This window comes from Sorex fumeus, unplaced genomic scaffold, assembly GCF_029834395.1.
Source record: "Sorex fumeus unplaced genomic scaffold, SorFum_2.1 ptg000155l, whole genome shotgun sequence".
Lineage (NCBI taxonomy): Eukaryota > Metazoa > Chordata > Mammalia > Eulipotyphla > Soricidae > Sorex > Sorex fumeus.
In genome coordinates, this window is record NW_026606212.1 from 2,378,229 (window position 1) to 2,400,352 (window position 22,124).

Genomic DNA, 22,124 nt, shown 5'->3' on the forward strand with positions numbered 1-22,124 from the left:
TGCACGTGCCAGGATGCGTGTTCCGGCAGGCGTGTGTGTTGTCTCACCTGTGTCCGCGTCCCAGGGGCAGTGTGCAAGTGTCCGTGTGCCCAGTGTCTGCTGACAGAGACTGACAGGGACAGGCGAGAGCTCCCAAGGACGCCCCGAGATTCCACCAGTGGCTCTTAATTAACCCCCGTGAAACCCAGCTAATGCTGGTGCTAATCAGCCTCGGGGAACTTGGCTGGTTTGGGGGGTGATCTTTCCTGAGCACAACAGTGGTGCTCAATGCTAATTAATTTAATGTGTTAATGGCATCCGCTTCCTGTTTGAATTGGCGCTCATCTCCGTGGAAGAACAGCCGGGCTTGCTGGCGCTCCCGGGTGTCCCTCTTCGATTCCTTTGGAACTGACTTCGGGGCCCCTCCCAAGGCAGGCGCCCCGCCCTCCCAGGACCAGGGGTGCCTTCTCATGGCCTGAGGTTTGAGGGAACATCCGATTCAGGAGCCTTCCGTGCTGTTCCTCTGCCAAGATCCCCATAAACCACTTCCTTTTCTGTCCTTTTTGGGGGATACGGAACTACACCCAGCGGGGCTCAGGGCCTTACTCCTGGCTCTGTACCCAGGGGTCACTCCTGGTGGGGCCAGGGGACCATATGGGGTGCCAGGGATCGAACCCAGGTCGGCCACGTGCAGAGCAAGTGCCCTCCTCACTGTGCGAGCTCTTTGGTCCCTTTTCCTGTTCTTTCCAAAGAAATGTTTCAGGGACCACAGAAATAGTACAAGAGGTTCAGGTGCTCACCTTGCACAAGTCGACCCTGCCTGGATTCCCAACCCCATGTGGGATCACAGGCGCCCCCCCACCCCAGAGTGCCCATCTCAGTTGTGACCCAACAGCCCGGTCCCGCCTGGTGCATCAGCTCATCACTGAAACACGCGTGCTCGACACTCATGCTCTGGCCGGGCTGCTGCCCCGCCCCCAAGCCCACAGGGAGTCGGGGTCTTCCTTGCGCCACAGGCCACAGCGTTGTTCCTCACACTCCGCCCCTCCCCCTCCGGGGCTTGACGGGCAGAGAGGCTGCGATGGATGCGCCCCTGCCATGGCCACAACAGGAAGGGAAGCACCGGCCCCGCGGGGACGCGGCTCACACTGTTCCCGCTGGCTTGGGGGTATCGAGGCAGGGGGCCCTACACCCACCCCCTCAGCACCCTCCTCTCGGTCCCCAGGACAAGGTGAACTTCGCCCTGTGCTCCGGCCCTCGGCTGGAGGCGGCGCTGGCCTCCAAGGACCGTGAGATCGTGCGTCTGCTGAAGGACGCCCAGCACCTGCAGAACTCACTGCAGGAGCTGGAGGAGGCGTCAGCCAACCAGATCGCCGAGCTGGAGCGCCAGCTCACCGCCAAGTCCGAGGCCATCGAGGTGGGGGCCGGGCCAGGGCCGGGGGCCAGGGCATAAGGTCGGGCCAGTCTCACCTGTGCTCTGACTCTTCCAGAAGCTGGAAGAGAAGCTCCAGGCTCAGTCTGACTACGAAGAGATCAAAACAGAATTGAGGTATGCGGGACGGCCCCCCACAGCCCCCCTCTGCTCTGCGTATCTCCCCCTATGTGCTGGGACCCCCACTAGGGTAGCCTGTGGCAGAAGGCACCGGGGACCCTGGATGTCAGGGGACATAGATCAGACAAACCCGGGTCCCACACTCAGGATACCCAGTTCCCAGCCCGCTGCCTTCAGCCGCTATGACAACGAGCCTGGTGTTACTTGGGGGTCAGGGTGGGGGGTCCTTCCTGTCCACCAGATAAGTCGTTCCTGCGTGCCGCCCGCTGGGACCTGGCGCCGGCTCACATGGTCCTGCTTTCCCCGGCAGCATCCTGAAAGCCATGAAGCTGGCCTCCAGCACGTGCACCCTCCCCCCGGTGAGTGCCCCCCGCTCCTGTCCCCGTGGGGACCCTGGCCTGGAGCCCCCGCTAGCTCCCCGTCTCATCCCCCCAGAGCATGACCAAGCCCGAGGACTCGCTGCTCCTGGCGAAGGAGGCCTTCTTCCCCGCGCAGAAGTTCCTGCTCGAGAAGCCGGGGCTCCTGGCCAGCCCAGGTAGGGGGGATGCTCGGGGGGCCAGCGCGAGCAGGAGGGCTGAATAAGGGGGGCGCTGGTGTGCAGGGGAGCCTCCCCCTCACCCACAGACACCGGCAGGGCCACCGTGTCCTCGCCGTGGGCTGTGCCCCCTCTCCCCCCCTAGGGGGCTGAGGGGGGCTGTGCTGTGCCGGTGAAACATGGGGTGCCTGGGTGGGTGCTGCCCAGGAAGTGGGCAGGCCACTGGGGTGCGGACCAATCTGACCACCCCGGACAGGGGCCCCTCAGAACCGGCTCTCAGGCCAGACCTGAGGGATGAGGATTTGGGGGCGGGGAGAAAAAGCACCTGTGTGGGGGGCTTCTTCCTGCTGAGCCCTATAGTGCTCCCTACCCTGCCCCACATCCCGGCCCCTCCTGTGTCTGTTGCTGTCTCTCTCTCTCTCTCCCTCTCTCCTTTCTTTCTTCCTCTTTTCCCTCTCGCTGTCCCCGTTTGTGTGTCCCTTGCACCCTGTCTCTCCTCCCCCTCGTTCCGTCCACCTGTCCGTCTCCACGCTCTAGAGGAGGACCCTGCAGAGGACGAGCCCCTCAAGGACTCGCTGGGCCCGGAGCAGCCCTTCCCGTCCCCTCCGCAGCTCCCGCCGCCCCCGGGGCCTGAAGACCCCCTTTCCCCCGGGCAGCCCCTGCTGGGCCCGGGCCTGGGACCCGACGGCCCCCGGACTTTCTCGCTGTCCCCCTTCCCCAGCCTGGCCCCGGGGGAGAGGCTGGCGGGGGACACGCTGCTCCCCAAGCACTTGGTGGCCCCGGCCGCCTTCAAGGGGGAGGCAGGCGGCCTGCTGGTGTTCCCCTCCACCTTCTACGGCGCCAAGCCCCCCACAGCCCCTGCCACCCCCGCACCTGGCCCCGAGCCCCCGGGGGGCCCCGAGCTGGCGGAGGGCAGCGGTGGGGGGCCGGCGGGCCCCGGGGCAGACGAGGAGCAGCTGGACACGGCCGAGATCGCCTTCCAGGTAAAAGAGCAGCTGCTGAAGCACAACATCGGGCAGCGCGTGTTCGGCCACTACGTGCTGGGGCTGTCCCAGGGCTCCGTCAGCGAGATCCTGGCGCGGCCCAAGCCCTGGCGCAAGCTGACGGTGAAGGGCAAGGAGCCCTTCATCAAGATGCGCCAGTTCCTGGCCGACGAGCAGAACGTGCTGGCACTGAGGACCATCCAGGTGCGGCAGCGAGGTGAGCAGCCCGGGGCGGCCCACAGCTGTGCCTCAGTTTACCCGTCTGATGGCCTCAGTGCCTGATCGCCCTGTGGAGCCCCAGGAGGGGCCGGGCTCTGACCTCACCAGCCCCCGAGGGGAGCCCCAGGCGGCCTGCTCCGTGAGATCTTGCCCTGATCCCGGCCCTGTGGTCACCGTGTGGTTTGTCCCATGACCTCTCTCTCGGGGTCCGACCTGCAGGCCGCCGTGACTGACGCCTTCCTTGCCTCCCCAGGCAGCATCACCCCCCGAATCCGCACACCCGAGACCGGCTCGGATGACGCCATCAAGAGCATCCTGGAGCAGGCCAAGAAGGAGATCGAGTCGCAGAGAGGGGGTGAGTGTGGCTGGGGCTCCCTCTGCCCCACACCCACCCTGCAGCCACACGGGACCTCGTCTGCAGATGCCAGAGCCAGACTTCCAGAGGCACCGGCCACAGCACCGGCATTTCAGCGACATGACCAGGCAAATGCCCCAGGAACAGGGACCTCCCCCCACAGACAGGGGGGCCTCCTCTCATAGACAAGGGAACCTCCCCCCATAGACAAGGGAACCTCCCCCCCACAGACAGAGGAACCTCCTCCTACAGACAGGGACCATGGTGTCTGGACCACTGAACGAGTCGCCCCACATTTCTGGGATGCTGGACTCATGTTGGCGCCACCTTTTCGGGGCAGTTCCATGAGGTCACAGGGTACCGGGATGGCTGCACCCTGAGGTCTGCGAGGTCCAGCAGCCTTGCGTGTGCTCTGGGGAGCTCCATGTGCCCAAGGAAGCCTACAGCTGATGAGTCTGTGCACCCCCCACCCTCCACGGGGTGTCGCGTCACGTGGACTCCTCCTCCTGGGCCCTGGTACCCCTCCCCCCAGAAACCTCTCACCTGGTCCCACTTTGCACCTCACTTAGGAATCACCTCTTCCAGGAAGCCCTCAGCCCCATCCAGTCGGATTGGATGCCCCTTCCTTGGCCCTCACGTAATTACCTACGTGTGTGGAGCCCAACTAGCCTGGCCACCAACCCAGACTCTGCTACTTACGGGCTTTGTGGCCTGGGGCGAGTTACTTGGCCTCTCTGTGCCTCCCTCTGTCCTTCCAATGCTTCCCCTTCTGTGTTTGTGTCATGAATGACTGCTGCTGTGACTGTCCCAGTCCGGAGGATCCGAGTCACGTCCTTGCAGCCTCCGTGCCCGTCCTGTGTGCTGGTGCAGCTCCCCGCTCCATTTTGCAGCGTCGGCTGCCCCCTAGTGGCGGCGCAGGGCACGGCCCCTAAAGGTGTGCAGGCTCAGGCACGGGGCCCACCTGCCCCTCCCCCTCACAGCATGCCTGTTCTGGCCCGTCCTGTTCCTGGACCGCAGCCTTCGAACTGCTCACTCACTGCTGAGGGTTCAGGTGCCACGTGTGGCCCCGGGCTGGGTGCCTGGTGCCTTCCACCAGGGTGCCATCGTCCTCAGAAAAGCGATGGTGCTGGTGTTCTGAGAGGTGTCTGGGCTGGGAGAGGCAGGTCCATGCGAGTATGATGCTGCGGGCCACGGGGAGCCGCTGTTTGGGCAGCCCTTGTGCTTCCCACGTGTTAGCAAGAAAGGTTTTGGGTCTGGGGAGCTGGTGAGGGGGTTGGCGGACTTGCCTTGCACGCAGCCAACCCTGGCTCCATTCCCAGGACCACATGGTTCCCTGAGCCCCTCTGGGGTCACCCGAGAGCCCCCTGCCTCCTGTAAGAACAAATGGTTTCCACAAAGGAATATCCATCTGGTGGTCCTTGTTCAGGAACTCTTATAGGAGCAGGTCCTCCGTGACTCATCTGGGGCTTGCCTTTCTCACACATTGTTCAAGTTGCAGGTGGTCTGACCCAGGGCCTCCTTTTACACTGCCGTGTAATACTCCACGGTCTGGGTCTGGGCTATTGCCGCCTGTCCAGAGGACTGGGCATCTCGGCACATGTGCATTAGAGCACAGAGCTGGAAGAACCTGAATCTCTTCGGCTGCTGGCAGTTCCGTGCGTTGTGTGGCTGTTCCCTGGTGGTGATGACAACCACCCACCATGTTGTGGGCGGGTGTGACCTCTCATGTTTTGCGGTGCCCCTATCATCTTTGCTTTTTGGACCGTGCCCTGACACTGGACCTCTCTGCCCCTCCTTGCAGGTGAGCCCAAGAACCCATCGGCCCCCTTGAGCATGGCCAATGGCTCAGCGTCTGCCAGCACCTCGGAAGATGCCATCAAGAACATTCTGGAACAGGCCCGCCGTGAAATGCAGGCCCAGCAACAGGCCCTGCTAGAGATGGAGGCAGCTCCCCGGGGCCGCTCTGTGCCCCCGTCTCCCCCGGAGCGGCCCACGCTGGCAGCCGCCGGCCAAAACGGGACCCCAGCCCATGTCAAGCAGGAGGACGGTGGCCCAGGGGGTGGCGGGAGCACCAGCAGCAGCGCCACGCAGACGCCCCTCCCTGTGCTCTCGCCCGCCGCCTTCGTGCAGAGCATCATCCGCAAGGTCAAGTCGGAGATTGGCGACGCCGGCTACTTTGAACACCACTGGGCCTCGGACCGCGGCCTGCTCAGCCGACCCTACGCCTCCGTGTCGCCCTCGCTCTCCTCCTCCTCCTCGGGCTACTCCGGCCAGCCTGGCGGGCGTGCCTGGACCCGGGGGGACGAGGCCCCCGCCGCCGCCCCCGAGGACGAGGCCCCAGAGGACGAGCCCTCCCGGGTGACTGAGCTCAAGTCGGAGGGGGGCGGCCCCGAGGCGGGCAGCGGGAGGCTGACCTACTTCCCGGCCTACGTGCCGCGCTCGCTGAAGCCCACCGTGCCCCCGCTGACCCCTGAGCAGTACGAGCTGTACATGTACCGTGAGGTGGACACGCAGGAGCTGACGCGCCAGGTCAAGGAGAAGCTCGCCAAGAACGGCATCTGCCAGAGGATCTTCGGGGAGAAGGTGAGCGGCTGCGGCCTGCCACCCGCGGGGGGCCCAGCCCAGCGTCCAGGGTGCAGAAGGAAGCCCAGAGCCAAGCACAGGCCCAGGGCGGCGTTTCAGCACAGGTCTGCCTGGCCCCGGGAAAGGCTTTCGAAATAGCCCCACCCCTCCCCGACTCCAGGGTCCTCCCTCCCTCCCATGGACCAGCCACCCTGAAGGAAGTCCAGCCCTGCCAGCCAGGCCTCAGGGCTCTCCCCTTGGCAGGGGAGCAGCCAGGCTACAGACACAGGGGAGAGAGAATGACCTAAGCGAGCAACCCAGGAAGCCTTCCTGGAGGAGGTGGTTTCTGAGAGTCTGAAAGCACAGGGTTATGGTGTGGCGGGTCACCCGGGCCTGCTGACACCCCTCCTGCACAGGTGCTGGGCCTGTCCCAGGGCAGTGTGAGCGACATGTTGTCGCGGCCCAAACCCTGGAGCAAGCTGACGCAGAAGGGGCGGGAGCCCTTCATCCGCATGCAGCTGTGGCTCTCGGACCAGCTGGGTCCGCCCGCCGGCCCGCAGCCCAGTGCCTCCCACGGTGAGTGCAGCGCCCTGTGACGGGCACGGTCCCCACGGTCCCCGGGCAGCCTCGAGGCAGAGCAGGAAGTCCCACCCCCGCTGCTCCCTGGCTTCCTGTGTGCCTGGCTCAGAGGGTCTGGGTGCGCCACTGAGGCTCACGATGCAGAGCCGCAGAGTCCGGGTGGGAGGGTGTCTCCCAGGACCCCCCAGTGATGTGGGGACCCCTGCCTGGCTTGAGGGAGCTTCAAGAACAGGGCGTGTGAGCCCCCTGTAACCAGAGACAGACACAGACGAGTACCAAGGGTCTCCCTGAGCCTCAGTTTACCTACTCCAAAGCGGGGCACCTACAGATGGGACCAAAGCAGGTGGCAGGAACGAAGCATTCTCCCAAGGGGATGGTTCTGGCCACTGGGCAGCTGCGGTTCCCAGTCATGCTCAGGCCGCGGACCCCCGCATGCAGGGGAAGTCGGGAGCCCGGCCCGCCACTGTGGGTGCAAGCGCCGTGGCCCCACACGCCTGGATCTAGTTTCACGTCTGCATCACAGCATCCGAATAGACGGGGAGGCGTGGGCGCAGCTGGGACGCACGGGGGAGATGCACGGGGCCAGGGCCAGGCCCCTCCATACCGTGTCTGGCCCGAGGGCCATGACCCTTGCCCTTCTCTGGCCCACAGCCAGTCCTGCCGAGCCCAGGTCGTCACCATCCCCTCCGCCGAGCCCCCCGGAGCCCGAGAAGAGCTCCCAGGAGCCCCTGAGCCTGGCCCTGGAGAGCAGCAAGGAGAACCAGCAGCCCTCACTCGGCGGGAAGACGCCCTCGGGCGGCCAGGCTTCAGGCGGCATCCAGGAGATGGTGGCCATGTCCCCCGAGCTGGACACGTACTCCATCACCAAGAGGGTCAAGGAGGTCCTCACAGACAACAACCTAGGTACGCGGGGCTCATGCGTGCGCCTCCTCGGGCCCTGGAGGGGCGTCAGTGAGCCGGGGCCCTGCACCCAAAGAGGGCCCAGGGGTGCGTGCTGGGCAGCTGGGACCTCGGCTTTCCCAGTCACCTTCCAAAGGATGTCTGGGAGCCAAGCTCGCTGAGACAGCTCTGCTGGGGCACAGGGGCCCACGGACCCCTCTGATCCCCAGGGGGTGCGGGACACAGACACCCAGTTTTTCATGATGCTTCCAATATGAAAAGAGGTTTATTGTTTAAAAACCTGTCCTGGAACAATAGCACAGCGCAGAGGGCGGCTGCCTGGCATCCTTGGCACCGCATAGAGTCCCCTGAGCCAGCCAGGAGTGAGCCCTGAGCACCACCAGTTGTGGCCCTAAAACAAAGTAAAAATGAATAGCACAGGGGCTGGAGCGATAGGACAGCAGGTAGTGTGTTTGCCTTGCGCGCGACCGTCCCGGGTTCGATTCCCAGCATCCCATATGGTCCCCTGAGCACCATCAGGAGTAATTCCTGGGTGCAGAGCCAGGAGTAACCTCTGGGCATCACCAAGTGTGACCCAAAAAGTGAAGAAAAAAGAAAGAAAGAAACGGCACAGAAAAAATTGACGCTAAAGAGGAAACAGCCTGGGGCCAGACAGTTCAGGGCCAGCCTGGGCATGCAGGAGGCTGGGCTTCTCCGACAGAAATGGACCCACTCACTCGCCATCACCCGTCCACCTTGTCTGCGGTTCTTTTTTGCTGCGTGCATGGAGCCACACACATGCTGTCCCCTAACTTCCTGTCTCTCATCCCCTGCTGGGCAGAGATGGCGAGCGCCTTCTAGGCCCAAGGCCCTGAGTTTGGTCCCAGCCCACGTGCTCAGGGCCCAAACCTCACACCTCACACTGGCCACGCACCCCTGGGAGGGGCCCCTCGGGAAAGGTGGCCACTGTGGGCTGGATCAGGACACTCCCTGTCTCACTGTGGCAGGGCTGCAGGCCTTGAGTGCCCCCCCACTAAGTGTGACCCCCTCAATGGGCAGTTAGGGTTTCCCACTTTGTGTTGGCCCGTCTTAGTTCCTCCCCAGGAAGGGTGCCCTGGGGCAAACCTTGAGCGCTGGAATCCAGGCACTGGCATTTCCGGTGCAAAGTGCCCAACAGGACACAGCTGAAGTTTGCCGGTATCCCAAGGGCCCCTTCAGAGAGAAGAGCCTCAAGTTTCGAGGGCCGTGGGGGTTGGGGGTCAGCACCCTGGGCCCGTGGAGGCACCCGGCTCCCCTTCCCCGCCCGCCAGCCGGGGGGTGACAGACCGCGCCCTCCCCGTCCCCAGGGCAGCGGCTGTTTGGGGAGAGCATCCTGGGCCTGACGCAGGGCTCCGTGTCCGACCTGCTGTCCCGGCCCAAGCCCTGGCACAAGCTGAGCCTGAAGGGCCGGGAGCCCTTCGTCCGCATGCAGCTGTGGCTCAGCGACCCACACAACGTGGACAAGCTGAGGGACATGAAGAAGCTGGAGAAGAAAGGTGAGGCCGGGCGGAGCGGGCTGCGGTCGGGGCTCAGCTGCACACCACAGCTGGAAGCGGCCCAGAAAGCAGGCCAAGCCCCCCCACCACCACACAGGAGCTCCCCGATGCTGCCAGGGAGCACTGCTGAGCTCGGCCAGGAGCCCCTGAGCACCGCGGAATGTGGCCCAAACAAAACAGGAAAGCGTCCCAGCCACCCCTGCCCTCTGCCTCCCACAGACCTGGCTATCCAGAGTCCCCGCAACCCCAGTGCTCTGGCTCCCCCCGTCCCCACCCCCACCCCCTGCAGAGACCGCCCTTAGCCTGTTTTGGCATCTCCAGAACCAAGCAGAGCCCAGAAGCAGCAAACGGGAAGTGGCCGCTGGGGGCGGGAGGGGCAGACACCTCCGCGGCCTCATACACTTTTCTGTCTTTCTGCACCCAGCGGGAAGGCGGGCAGGTGTGGAGCCTGGCCAAGGCGGCACTCCTGGGCATTAGGGGTGCGGGGTCATTTGAGAAGATGAGCTCGGAGTTGAACGGTGGCACACCGGGTACCAAGGCTGAAGGTGCTGAAGGGCTGTCGGACGACAGCTCCATAGCCAGGAACTTTGGCCTGCCCGTCCCATCTGTGTGGCTCTGGGCAAGCGCCTGCCCCTCTCTGGGCTTCATTCTGCCGCTGAGGCTTATAGTAACACTCTGAAACAGACAAGGCGGGGGGCCGCAGTCACGGGATCGGACCTGGTCCATCTTGAGACCCGCCTGAGCGGGATGTTAGAAAGATCCAGGGGCGCCGGGCAGGAAGAGGCTCCCGCCTCCCCAGATCTGGGTTCTGAAGGGGCTCGCTGTCACTGTCCCATGCCCCGCAGTTCCTGGCCGCTCAGGTTAATGAGCTGCCGACTCCAGTGCAGTGACGCTCAGTGGCACTAGAGAATGTGGCCAGGCCCCTCCTAAGCCCAGAGGTGCTAATGCCCAGACTTCAGAAGTGGACACAGCTGCTGCTGGCATCACGGCCACGGGCTTTCAGGGCTCAATCGGGGGTCACAGGCTCCCGGGCTCAGGCTTCCGGGCAGGTCTCAGCCCATCTGCAGTGGGAGGCTGCGTGTGACAGCGAGAGGGGGTGGGCGGGGAGCGGCCGCCCGCCTGGCCCTCAGCCCCGTCCCCGCCCACCCCAGCCTACCTGAAGCGCAGGTACGGCCTCATCAGCACTGGCTCGGACAGCGAGTCCCCGGCCGCCCGCTCCGAGTGCCCCAGCCCCTGCCTGCAGCCGCAGGACCTGAGCCTGCTGCAGATCAAGAAGCCGCGCGTGGTGCTGGCGCCCGAGGAGAAGGAGGCGCTGCGGAAGGCGTACCAGCTGGAGCCCTACCCCTCGCAGCAGACCATCGAGCTCCTCTCCTTCCAGCTCAACCTCAAGACCAACACGGTCATCAACTGGTTCCACAACTACAGGTGAGCTGCAGGGGGTCCCGGGCTCAGCCCTGCTCGCAGGGCCCTCGGAAGAGGCGAGACGGAAAGCAGGGGCTGTTGGGATTTAGAATGGGAGCGAAAAGGGACGCGCGTCCTGGTGCCCCTTCCGGCCGGGACACCGGGGGCTGCCTTCTGTGCCTCCCCGAGTCACAGAGGGAATTGGTGGATTCTGCTCCGTAGAGTTATCCAGAACATTCCTCTGGCCAGAGACAGCCAGCACAAGGTGTGGGAGCGTTGGCCTCCAAGTGACCACTGCCCTTCTCATGATGTGGACCCTCAGTTAAAGAACCCACGTCTGGGGCTCCTGAGGACAAAGGAGACATCTGGTCCCCGCCAGGCTGCCCGGGATGGGCTGACGTGTCTGTGTCTGGCCTCCCCCCGTGTCTGTCTGTGGTCCGGAGCTCAGGGCAGGCTCTGGGCATGGACTCACTGTAGTGGCCACTGCGCCCTCTGGGCTCTCGGGTCATCTTCCAGGTGGCCAGTTTCATGGACAGGACGTGTCTGGTGCTGGAGAGACCATCCACCACACCGTGGTCGGGGGGGCACTCAGGAGTCTGGGTGGGGGGACAGAGCAGCCTGTGCACACCCAGGGGCACCCCGAGCCTCTTCCCTCGTGTCCTTGGGATCCCCCGGCCTCCCAGTGTGGCCCAGGGCCTGAGAGCACCCAGCGACAGCACACCTCGGGCCTAGCTTGGGCTCTCAGCTCTGGGCCTCCCCGGGGACAGGTGGCAGAGGCCCTGTCCCTCCTCCTTACCGGGACAGCTGGGAGACCCTCTCCCTTGGCTTCTCTGTGGGAGCTGGACACACCATTAGTAGCCAGCATGCTCCTGCAGCAAGCTTGTGGGGTGAGAGCCAAGTTCTCTGGGTGCTCAGGAATTACGGGCCATGCCACATCCAGGACCCCGGGCACACAGCGCCGAGGGAGAGGCAGGAGAGGGCCCTGTGCGCCCGGTTCTGAAGGCCGAGCAGGAGCTCGCACCTCAGCAGAAACACAGTCCGCAGAGGGCTTCGTATGGTCAGCAAAGAGCCTGCTCTGTGCCGGCCCAGAGAAGACAAACGCGAGCCCTGGAGGCCAGCAGCGAAGGTCACCGTAGAGTGGGCTTCCTGCTGAGGCATCAGCACTGGCCTTGTGAGCCTGACCAAAGCAGTAACGGCGTATTTGAGAAAAAAGGAAGACCTCGCTGTTGGCCTTGGTGGTCGCTGGGGCCTCTGGTGGGGAGAGGCCCGGTTCACTCGAAGGCGTGCGTGACCCCAAGGTGTCCCCCACACAAGCACCTCTGACCCCGGGTCCCAGACAGGAGTGACCCTGGGGGGGCTGTGCAGGGACCCCCCCCCACACATCCCAGGGGTGAGGCTGGGGTTGCAGGGAGCCAAGCGTTGGCCCCGGAGCAGAACAAGATGCCTGACACTGACTCCGTGTCCACCCGTCTGTCTGTCCCTCGGCGCCTCCTTCTCTCTTGCTGCCTGTGGGCAGAGGCTGCAGCTCTAGTTTGGGTCCCAGACGGGCCATTCAGCCTCTCTGAGCCACGGGCCACCCCTTCCCTCTGACCCGGGCCCTGGCCAGGAACCCAGACACCCTCTCCTCTCTGTGTCACTGTTTGTGGGTCTGTCCAGGAGAGATGTGGGTCGGGTCCGGCCAGGTCTGACTTGGAACTGCCCCAGCAGGGACGCACTTGGCCTGGCCTGTGTGTAGCCCTGGGTTCCGGCCCCACACAGGACAGAGAAGGCAGGCCAAGTGCATGGTTCAGAATGTCCATGGGGAGAAAAGGCAGAAGCCACTCTGGCTGTTTGGGACCCTGGTGAATCCCACCCACTCAGACCCATCAGGTCGAGGATTCTCAGGCCCACCTCGGGGGTCCTGAGCCCAGCCAGCTCTGTCTGGCACGCCGTGTGGTTGGGCAGCCCACGGCTGTGCAAAGGGCCTGTTATGGGAACGTGCCCATGGGAAGTGGCTGAGGGCCTCGGCACCCTGGGAGGGGGTCCCCGCCATCGCTCACCTGGCCGTCTCTGCCCCAGGTCCCGGATGCGCCGGGAGATGTTGGTGGAGGGGAGCCCGGACGAGCCAGACCTGGACCCGAGTGGAGGCCCCGGCGTCCTTCCGCCTGGCCATTCCCACCCGGACCCCACCCCAAAGAGCCCCGACTCGGAGCCCGAGGAGCAGAAGCCCTCGGGGAAGGAGCTGGAGCTGCCGGAGGGTCCCGCGGGGCGCACCGCACCCCCAGGCCAGGGTGCCGCCGTCAGGGTCAAGCTGGAGGAGGCAGACGAGGACCCCACGGATCAGGGCTGCCGGGACCCCGGGGAGGCCCTCCACAGCCAGAGCTCCCCCTGGGAGACGCCTTGCGACCCGCCGGGCAACGACGGACCCCCCACAGCCGCTGCGGGGCACCCAGAGGGTGAGGGCCCACCCCACCCGGACCCACCGGGGTGCCCACCAGGCCCCGAGGCCTCCCGCCAAAGCCCTGCACCACGGGACTCGCCCTCCGCGTCCCCCACGCCCTCCTCCTCCGGCCCCCTCTCCCCCTGCCCGCCCGGCGCGCCCCCCACCACAGTGCCGAGTACCAGCCCCGCCGCCGACTCGGCCGGGGCCCTGCACCCCAGCGCCAAGGTGAACCCCAGTTTGCAGCGGCGCCACGAGAAGATGGCCAACCTGAACAGCATCATCTACCGGCTGGAGCGGGCGGCCAACCGGGACGAAGGCCTGGAGTGGGAGTTCTGAGGGTGGGGACGGGCGGGGGCCCCCCAAGGCGGCCCTCGCGTGACGCCCTTCCCGGTTCCTGGCTTGATCCTACTTCCTAAGGTTGTGGTGAGGGGGCGTGGCCCAGCCAGCCCCCCGTTGCTCCCCGCACCGGGCACCCGGGCACCTGCTTCTCCACCTTCCGCGGCCTCTGCAGGAGACAGAAGCCGAGTGGCGCCACGTTCTCACCTGAAAACTCCAAACTCTTTTAGAAAAGAAAAAAAAATCGAAATATTTATAGACTTCTTTTAGATATTTTAATAAAGGATCCTTTGGAATCTATCCCCCACCGCCGTGGTTTTGATATTACAGAGAGTTATAAAATCAGGATGTCGTCACAACTGTCGCCAAGGGCCCGCTGAAGTTGTGTCGTGTTTTTGTTTTGTTTTGTTTTTTTGCCACTAGATGAGATTAAAAGAAGACAATTGCTCAAAGCCATCACGAAACACTCTAAGATTGACCAAAATGTAGATGACCTTTGAACTGCAGTGTTTTTGTCCCCTCCCGTGTCTGTCTGTGAGACACAGCGCCTCGCTCCTGCCCTTCCAGAAACCCACCGTGCTGAAAAGACCAAGTCCGAAAGACTCTAAATGAAAACCTCCGTGCCCGGGGGTCAGGCCGTAGCCAAGTGGGCCGTGCCCAGCGTCCCATCCTCGTCACCATGCCACCATGCAGACCCCTGGCCACGACGTGTCTGATGTGTGTTTCCAGGCGTGGGGGCTTGGGGGGCACTTGGGGTCTTCGCAAGGCCAGGGCCTGTCTTCCTCTCCGTGGGCTTCACAAAGCAGTCGTGGTCATCCCGCCCGGCGCCCGACGGCAGGGCCGCCCGCCTGGACGCCAAAGCTCCTGTCTCGCCGCCACCCCTCCCACGCAGACCCTGGTGCTGTTTTCTGGAAGGTCCCTACCACCACGAGCCACGCAGGGCAGAGCGAGACGGCTCACTGCACGAATCTCCCCTCTCACCTGCCTTCCACACGCGGACTCGACTCCCCTGCCAGCTTCCCGGTGGGGGGAGATGCCCAGATGAGATGGAACGGACCACTCTGTTGGTTATTGGGGTCTCCGTTTTCTCTTCCAAACTCCCCGAGGAAAGGCTGAGTTAGGCGACGCCCCGGCTGAATTCCATCAACCGTGGGCGACCGTCATGGGTGTCCGCGGGACCAGGGGGAGAGACGGCTGGCCTTGGTTCCGAGCTGCCGTGAACATTTTGAAATCAGGAGAACGAAGCCCAGTGGCCAGAAGGGGGCGACCGAGGGCCACTCAGAAAATTTCTGCTCTCCCTGCTAGGGGCGGCCGCATCCTGCCCACCCGCCACCCCAACGGACCCTCTGAGCTGCAAGCAGGCCTCGCCGCGCCCCGGGCTCTGCACTGACACGGTTTTCCACTGTCTCCGTTTTTATCCAGAGGAAGGTATTTTTATATTCTGACATTAGGAAACAGTGACCAATTTTCAGAGTAAGCCAGTCTGGAACACGGGAGTCCTCTGAGCCACCCCGTTGCAGAGACAGCCCGGGGAGGGGGTGGGGCGAGGGGACGCGCCACTATTTACTGTGGGAGCTGCAGGCCACGGGCCTCCTGGAGAGCTCGAGCTGGCCCGTGTGTGCCGGGACCCACACAAGCAAAAGGTCTCGGTCCTGTTGCGCTCCGGAGAGCGTAGCCGTGAGCCCGGCTACACCCGCCCACCACGCCGTTTCTATGAGAGATTGATGAACTTTGTTTAAAATTAAAAGAAACAAAACAAACAAAAAAGGACACGTTCTGTAAATGCGTCACTCAATACAGAATTGTATAATAATGTCCGAGAGTCCTTTGGCTTTGTTCTGGAGCTGGGGGTGCAAACCGGGTGGGCGGGTCGGGGGCCAGGTCCTCGGAAAATGCCTCACACGGGCATTTTCAGGAAAGTTGGGGTGGAAAGACCCCGTGTCGCCTGGTATCTCCGGGAAACAGAGTGGCCTGCCCGGAAATGCTCCGTGACCGTGGCCCACCTACCCGCCCGGCCTGGAGGCACCTGGGCTGGTCCCACCCCGCACTGCTTCTCTGGGACCCGCACACAGGAAGCTGGGGTGGCTGCTAGTTTGCTTACTGCATTCTCGGTAGATGCAGAAGAGGCGAGGGCAGCCTCTGGGTGGTGAGAGCCTCAGTTTCCTCATCTGTAAAGTGGGGGAGCTCAGCCAGCTGGGAAGGTCACTGGGAGAGAGTGGGGTGTAGCTGGGGGCGGGGAAAGTAACAACATTTCCGGGGCACCACGCTGCCAGGAGCCCTCTGGGTCGCGGGAGGGAGGTTTTGTCTTAGTGGGCTGTGCCGTGAGAGTCCAGGGGGGCCCCCGGCGCCGATGTTACTCATCGTGCGCTGCGGCCACGTGGGGTCTCAGCTGTGTCTCCCCAGCACCGTTTTCCACACGCCTTGGTGAGGAAGAGCTGACTCATTTCCCATCACTCTCCTGGGGGTGGCCGAGCACCCACCAAGGGGGCAGGCAGGGGTGGGGGACTGGCCGGGGCCTGTCCCGGTGGGAGGGGGACACTCCTGGCCGCACCCCGGGAAGGCGAGGCCTGGGCTGGCCCCCCAGATGTGAAGGGCTGGCGCGATAAGCACGTGCTCAGGAGGATCCCAGGGGCGCGCGTCCAGGGCTGGGCTGGCCACCGCAGCTCACTGCTCTGGCCGAGGTCAGGAGCTAGAAACCCCCCAGTGGGAGGCCGGGCGGGAACTGCCTCCTGCAGAGTCACCTGGGAGGGCGGATGTCCCAGGGTCCAAAGGCAAGTGACCCGGCCTGTGGGGGACAGACGCTGATCTCTCTTAACTGGGCCCTTCTCCCAGCCCCTCAGGTGAATGTGAGAAAAACGGGTTTGCTTTGGTCGGGGCCACACCTGGCGGTGCTCAGGGGTCACTCCTGGCACTGCTAGAGGGACCATATGTGGGGCCAGAATGGAACCCGAGTTGGCTGCGTCCAAGCGCACTCGCCTTCCGCAGGACAGTCTCCCTGCCCCCTGCCCTGATCTCCACCTCCCACACACGCAGTGGACACCAGCCCAGCAGGGGCCTGTGAGGGAGCAGCTACCCCCGCCCGAGCTCATCCATTAGGGAGGAAGCCTCTGGAGGCAGAAGACCCAAGAGGGCCCACCTGAAGCTTTAGGTAAGTGTACACAAGGCCATTTATTAGCTCAAAGACGGGCGGGGGGGGGGGGGGTACCTGCATCCGCTGGTTGAGTCACCCAGACACGATCTCAAGTAGACCTTAATTCCCGCCGGAAATAGCCCCCCTAGAGTGGCCTGCCTTGGGGTCACAGTGTGGCTGCCACAGCGCCAGCCATCAGATAGAACTTACCTCCAGAGAACAATAAGGAGCCCGGCGCTGAGCCCCTTTTTATTTTTATTTTATTTATTTATTTATTTATTTATGCTTTTTGGGTCACACCTGGCGATGCACAAGGGTTATTCCTGGCTCTGCACTCAGAGGGGTTACTCCTGGCTCTGCACTCAGGAGTTACTCCTGGCGGTGCTCAGGGGACCATATGGGATGCTGGGAATCGAACCCGGGTCGGCCATGTGCAAGGCAAACGCCCTACCCACTGTGCTATCTCTCCAGCCCCTGAGCCCCTTCTTAGAAGCAAGAAGAGCCATAATAATCTCTCTGCCTCCTTAGGGCCTCACCTCGTTTTCTCAGAAAATTCCCTTCGGAAAACATTCAATATGCCCCCAAAACCTGAACAGGTGAAGACTTTTCCTTTTTATTTTTTTTCCAGTTTTTAAGTCACACCTGGCAGTGCTCAGGGCACCATCTGCAGTGCTGGGGGTGGAACCCGGGACAGTCTGTGCAAGGCAAGAGCCTTCGCTGCGGCCCATCTCCTGCCCGGGCAGTGCCCCCAGCACTCGGGGTCCTGCTTGTCCTGTCCTGCTTCTCTGAGGACGGAACCCCAGCCTGCCCCTGCACTGTGCCCGCGCCCCACGCTCACGTCCCGCCTGACCCCTGCCCCCCTTTCCCTTGGCCCCAAGAGGCCTGGCAGGGGCGGGCCCACCTGTGGGGCTGTGTCGTGCCGTCCCCCGTCCCCCCCCCATCTGTCCCGTGGCCTGCGGTGACTGGCCACAGATGCCTCCCTTGGCAGCGCCCTGACTCAGCCCATGCGGGGAGCCACTTCCTCTGCCCCCTCAGCCCGCCGCGGTCCCTGGAAGGGGGACACGTTACTCAGCGCTCCCGGGATGCCAGGGAGACGGGAGCCCGAGTCTGTCGCCTGTGGGCGCCGGGCCGCAGGGTGTTGGCCTGAGCCAGGTTCCCCGCGCTGTGGGGAGGGTCTCCCCAGGCTGGCAGAGGGGGGCGTTGAGCCACACACTGTCCTGACCTCGGACCACCTGCTCCCGTGAGCCAGGGAAAGGGCGTGAGTGCAAGAGGCGTCCTGAACCCAGCCCTGGCCTCCCCCCTCGGAACTCGCCCGCAGGCATGGATGAAAAGACCTTGGCTGGAAACTTCCGTGCGACCCCCACGGGCTCGTCCCCCAGCCCCACCCCTCCAGCTCCCAGACGGGCCGGGCCGCCTTCCTCCAGAGGGTTCCAGAAATTCCCACCCCAGACAGGCAGTTTCTGGCAGCTGTGAGCTCAGATGCTCCGGGCACAGGCCAGACCTACCCCAGGACACGGCGAGTGGCTGCCCTTGCCTCTGCCAGGCCCTGCAGTCGAGAGGAAGGCCATGGGTGGGCAGGCAGGGCAGCGGGCCAGGAAAGTGCTCACCCTGCGCACAGCCAACCCTGAGCACGGCCAGGAGTGATCCCTGAACACAGAGCCAGGAGCGACCCTGAGCACTGTCAGGCGTGATCCCTGAGCAGAGTCAGGAGTGATCCCTGAGCACAGAGTCAGGAGCAATCCTGAGCACTGTCAGGTGTGCTCCCTGAGCACTGTCAGGAGTGATCCCTGAGCACTACCAGGAGTGACCCTGAGCACAGAGTCAGGAGTCAGCCCTGAGTACCGCTGAATAAGACCTACCCCCAAAAAAGGGGGGGGTGAGGGGAGAGAGAGAGGGAGAGACACCACAAGCCATCACTTGACCAACTTTTATTTCTGCTCTTACCCCAGCCCAGGCACTGGGCGCCCCCCCCCCCCCACAGCCCAAGGGGAGGCCCGGGGGTCGTCGTACCGTGAAGCTTGTAAACTTGGACCTGGACCAGACCCGTCCTGCAGGCAGGCCCCGGTGGCCCCGGGCCAGGGCCGGGCAACCCCTACCTGCCCACCCAGATGAGAGGTTCGACCCAGGACTCTGGAGTCAGACAGGAGTGACAGAGCCTGCTGGTCTCACCTGTCCCCACCTCCGCCCCAACCCCTCCAGCAGCCAGCAGGAAATGCTCGTGAAGACCCCAGCTTGATGCTGGGGGTACGGCGGGGGGAGAAACACCCCCAGTACTAAAAATCCAAAATTAAATTAAAACCAAAGCGCAGGTCACTGAACCAGCAGTGAGCTGACAGCTGACAGCCACACAGACACCCCCCCCCCCCGTTCTCTTCCGGGGCTCCCAAGGCCAGGGGGAGGGTCCCGGGCCAGGTCAGCCTGAGCCCAGAGAAGGCGTCTGGAGAATAAAGTTCGGGGTGGGGAGTCCTGAGGGAGCCCCGTGTGAGGACTGTAAACATGACCAAGCTGAAGGGCGGGGGCAGCCTAGACCCCCCCCCCCCCGTGACGGTGGAGAAGCGCGAGGTCTGGTGGCCCTGCGGGGGGGAGGGGTTGGAGGGCGAGGGGGGCACAGCCAAGTCTCCCCACCAATGCTCAGTCCCAGGGCCCTTCCCAGGGCTGCCGCTCCCTGGGTGACCGTGCTGGAAGGTCAGCTCAGGCCATGACGAGGTCAGGAGAGCTGGCGGCCCTGGGGTGCGGGAGAGGGACCTGAGGCAGACGTGGAGAGCAGGGGACATGGCCCGGGGCCAGAGGTCACTGCTGCTGCCAGGACACTCGGCCGTGCTGGGCTGCCCAGGCCCAGGATCTGGTTTGGGGGGGCACCCGGCCTGGCGGACACCTGCCTTCAGGTTCCGCTGGCCCTTGCCAGGCGGGGCAGCACCCGCGTGTCCTCGTATGCGGGCTGGCCTCAGCGGCCCCTCTCGGGCACCCCCAACTCCTAAAGCACCAGCCCCCTGAACCGGGGGTCACCCGGCTGGCCCCGGGCTGGGCGCCCGCAGCCTTTCGCAGTGAGGGGGGACCCCCTCAAGGCCGGGCACGGCTCTCCTGCCAGCAGGCGCGCAGGGCGCCCACCTCGCGGCCGTACCACTCGTGCAGCTGGGCGAAGGGCGCGCCCTGGGGGGGCGCGAGGGTGCGCCGGCGCGGGGGCGGCCGCGGCGGGGCCTGGGGGTCCCCGGGGGGCTCGGCGTACCAGACGGCGCAGCCGTTGTCCTTGGCCTTGGTGGGCGGCGGCCGCAGGCGGCGCGGCGCGGGCACGGGGGCCGGGGCGCCGGCCTGCACAGCCGCCAGCTGCCGCTCCAGCTCGCGCAGCACCACCCGCAGGTACTGGACGCTGGCGCGGGACAGAGCCTTGACCCAGCGCTCCAGGCCCGCCTGGCTCTCGGCCGCCAGCTGGTAGGCGCGCGCGCGGCCGTCCGGGAAGCGCACGGCGAAGGCGAACTCCACGGCCGCCTCCACCAGCTCCACGGTGCAGCCCTCCAGCACGATGACGCCCGCCGGCTCGCGGCTGGCCGCGTCCTCGAAGTAGAAGAGCATGTTCCCCCGGAGCACGAACCAGCGGCGCTGGTAGGCCGCGTGCCGGCCGCGCTGCAGCAGGAAGCCCTGCGAGTCGGCCGGCGCCGGGCTGGTGGCGTAGGAGGCCAGGCTGCGCTCGTTCAGCTTCATGCTGCCTGCGGGGTGGCACCCAGGGGGACCGCCGTCACCCACGGGCCTCACCGCCGCCCGGGCCAGCCCCGTGGGTGTCCCCGTCCTCTGCCCTCCCCCCACTCCCGGCACTGAGGCTGCCTGCTGCAGGGCCGCCCCGTCTGGCGTGACCCCGCCTTCGACAGACACGTCACCGGCTGGTCAACACCTGGGCGGGGCGGGGCTGGTGGCCGACTGGCGTCCCCCCCCCCCCCCGGGCCCAGCCCATCTGTCACGACCCTTCTGGCCCCGCTTGCCCTGGCCCATCGAGGGCCGTGGAGAGCTGCGGGGTCCCTGCAAAATCATCCATTCGGTGCTTACCCTGCCCCCAGCACCACTGTCGGGGCCAGCAGTACTGGGGGGGAGGGTCCCTGTCACACCGCGTGGACGGGGCTGCAGGGGCCACGGGAGGGGGCCAGGTGTGTCCCGGTGCCGGGGAACCTCAGGGAGGCGCGGGGAGTGCCGGGCCTGGAGAATGTTTGCTCTTACCTGGCTGGAGCAGGTAACGGACCCTCTGGTCACAGGCAGTCTCGCTGGCAGCAGAGGGGGCAAGTGCCAAGGCAAAGCGCGGGGCCCTGGAGGTGGGCAGCGGGCAGGGCAGGGCGCCCTGTGCCCTGGGGAGGCTGTGGGCAGGGCAGACATGGCAGTGCCTGGGGTGATTCTGTCCCCTTCACCCGAGGAGCACCGGACGAGTAATCACTGCCCGGGGAGGACCCACTGTCTATGCTCTCTGAGGACCCCCCATGCCCACCCCACCACGAGGTCCAGCTTCCCAGCCCTACTCTCCGCCGGAAGGACAAGGAGCTACATTTCCCAGAGAAGGGATGTAGTAGGTGTTCATTTAATGCACCTTCCCTGGCTGGGGCGGGGTCTTACTTGGAGCCCAGAGGAATGGGATATGGCTGGTGCCACTCCTGGCAGCAGCTGGCCACAGAGGGGCCCATCCAGGCAACCTGAGCCAGGGTGGAAGAGAATCTGCCCCTTCCTCACCCCCTCACCTCACCTGCCTCGGCGGTCCAGAGAGGCTTCCTGGGAGAGGCAGCAGGAGCCCTGATTAAGAATCTGAGCTCAGCCTTTCCTGACACAGGGGCCGCGTCAGGCCAGAGCCTCTCAGGCCGCAGTGCCCGCCCAACGGCTGGGCTCAGTCTCCCAGAACCGGGCGCCTTCAGGTCCCAGCTGCCCGATCTGCAGAACGTGACTGGTGCGTCTCCCCACCCCCACGGGGCCCCCATTCCTCATGGGCACCACCCCCCACTCACCTCCTCTCAGCTCCGTCTCGGCGTGCTCCTCCCTGGGTCGGAACCAGCTGGACGGGCCGCCTCCACACCTGCACAGGGGTGGGGTTCCTGAGGGTCACGGTGCCCCGACAGCAATGGGCAGCCCTGTCCCCGCAAGTCTCCCGGGTCTGCCCCTTCAGGCCAGCTGACCCCCTTCCCCGACCCCATCTCGGCCCACGGCCCCCAGCACCGCGCCCCGGCCCCCTGAAGTCCTTTCCCCACTGAGGGGTTCCCGGGGAGGGCGTGAAGGTGCAGTGACTGGCACACAGGCTGGTGCCGGGTACCCACAGGAGGAATCGACGACTCCGACCCTTCTGCAGAGCCACGCAGAGATGCAGAAGCCCAGCAAGGGGTCAGGGGCTTCCCCAAGGCCCAGGCCACGGCCCCAAATCACAAGTGTGTGTGAGGGGGGTCCTGATCTTGGGGAAGGTCCTACTCCATGAAGGCACAGGTGGGTTGGGGGAAAGCGAGTCCTGCCTGCCAGCGGGGCACCAGCCGCTTCTCCGGCCAGTGAGAAAGGGGGACAGGAAGCAGCTCGGAAGGGCTGGGGCCCGCTTATCTCCACACTCACTACCCATCCAGGTTCAGAGTCCGGCCCGGGCACGGCGGATCCAAGCAGCCGTGCCACGCAGCAGGAAACCGGCCGGCTCTGCCCCCCTCCAC

At 64.9% G+C, this 22,124-nt stretch overlaps 2 protein-coding genes across 4 annotated transcripts in view; one reads left to right on the plus strand and one right to left on the minus strand.

Annotated features, from left to right (window-relative positions):
* CUX2 (cut like homeobox 2) overlaps window positions 1-15,150 on the plus strand; it is a 169,887-nt gene extending 154,737 nt beyond the window's left edge. For 2 of the 3 annotated variants that reach the window (XM_056107231.1, XM_056107232.1), the window contains exons 11-22: window positions 1,205-1,396; window positions 1,470-1,528; window positions 1,842-1,890; window positions 1,967-2,066; window positions 2,604-3,266; window positions 3,522-3,623; window positions 5,425-6,206; window positions 6,602-6,761; window positions 7,416-7,667; window positions 8,990-9,178; window positions 10,330-10,603; window positions 12,638-15,150. In XM_056107231.1, the coding sequence (XP_055963206.1) occupies window positions 1,205-1,396; window positions 1,470-1,528; window positions 1,842-1,890; window positions 1,967-2,066; window positions 2,604-3,266; window positions 3,522-3,623; window positions 5,425-6,206; window positions 6,602-6,761; window positions 7,416-7,667; window positions 8,990-9,178; window positions 10,330-10,603; window positions 12,638-13,337 (3,522 nt within the window). In that variant the 3' untranslated portion in view covers window positions 13,338-15,150. The remainder of the gene's footprint in view (window positions 1-1,204; window positions 1,397-1,469; window positions 1,529-1,841; window positions 1,891-1,966; window positions 2,067-2,603; window positions 3,267-3,521; window positions 3,624-5,424; window positions 6,207-6,601; window positions 6,762-7,415; window positions 7,668-8,989; window positions 9,179-10,329; window positions 10,604-12,637) is intronic. The other variant, XM_056107233.1, reaches the window with a different exon arrangement.
* Window positions 15,151-19,446: 4,296 nt separating this feature from the next.
* PHETA1 (PH domain containing endocytic trafficking adaptor 1) lies at window positions 19,447-20,202 on the minus strand. Its single transcript, XM_056107229.1, has one exon. The coding sequence runs from the start codon at window positions 20,164-20,166 to the stop codon at window positions 19,528-19,530; it is 639 nt and encodes a 212-aa protein (XP_055963204.1). The 5' UTR covers window positions 20,167-20,202; the 3' UTR covers window positions 19,447-19,527.
* Between the last annotated feature and the right edge of the window lie 1,922 nt (window positions 20,203-22,124).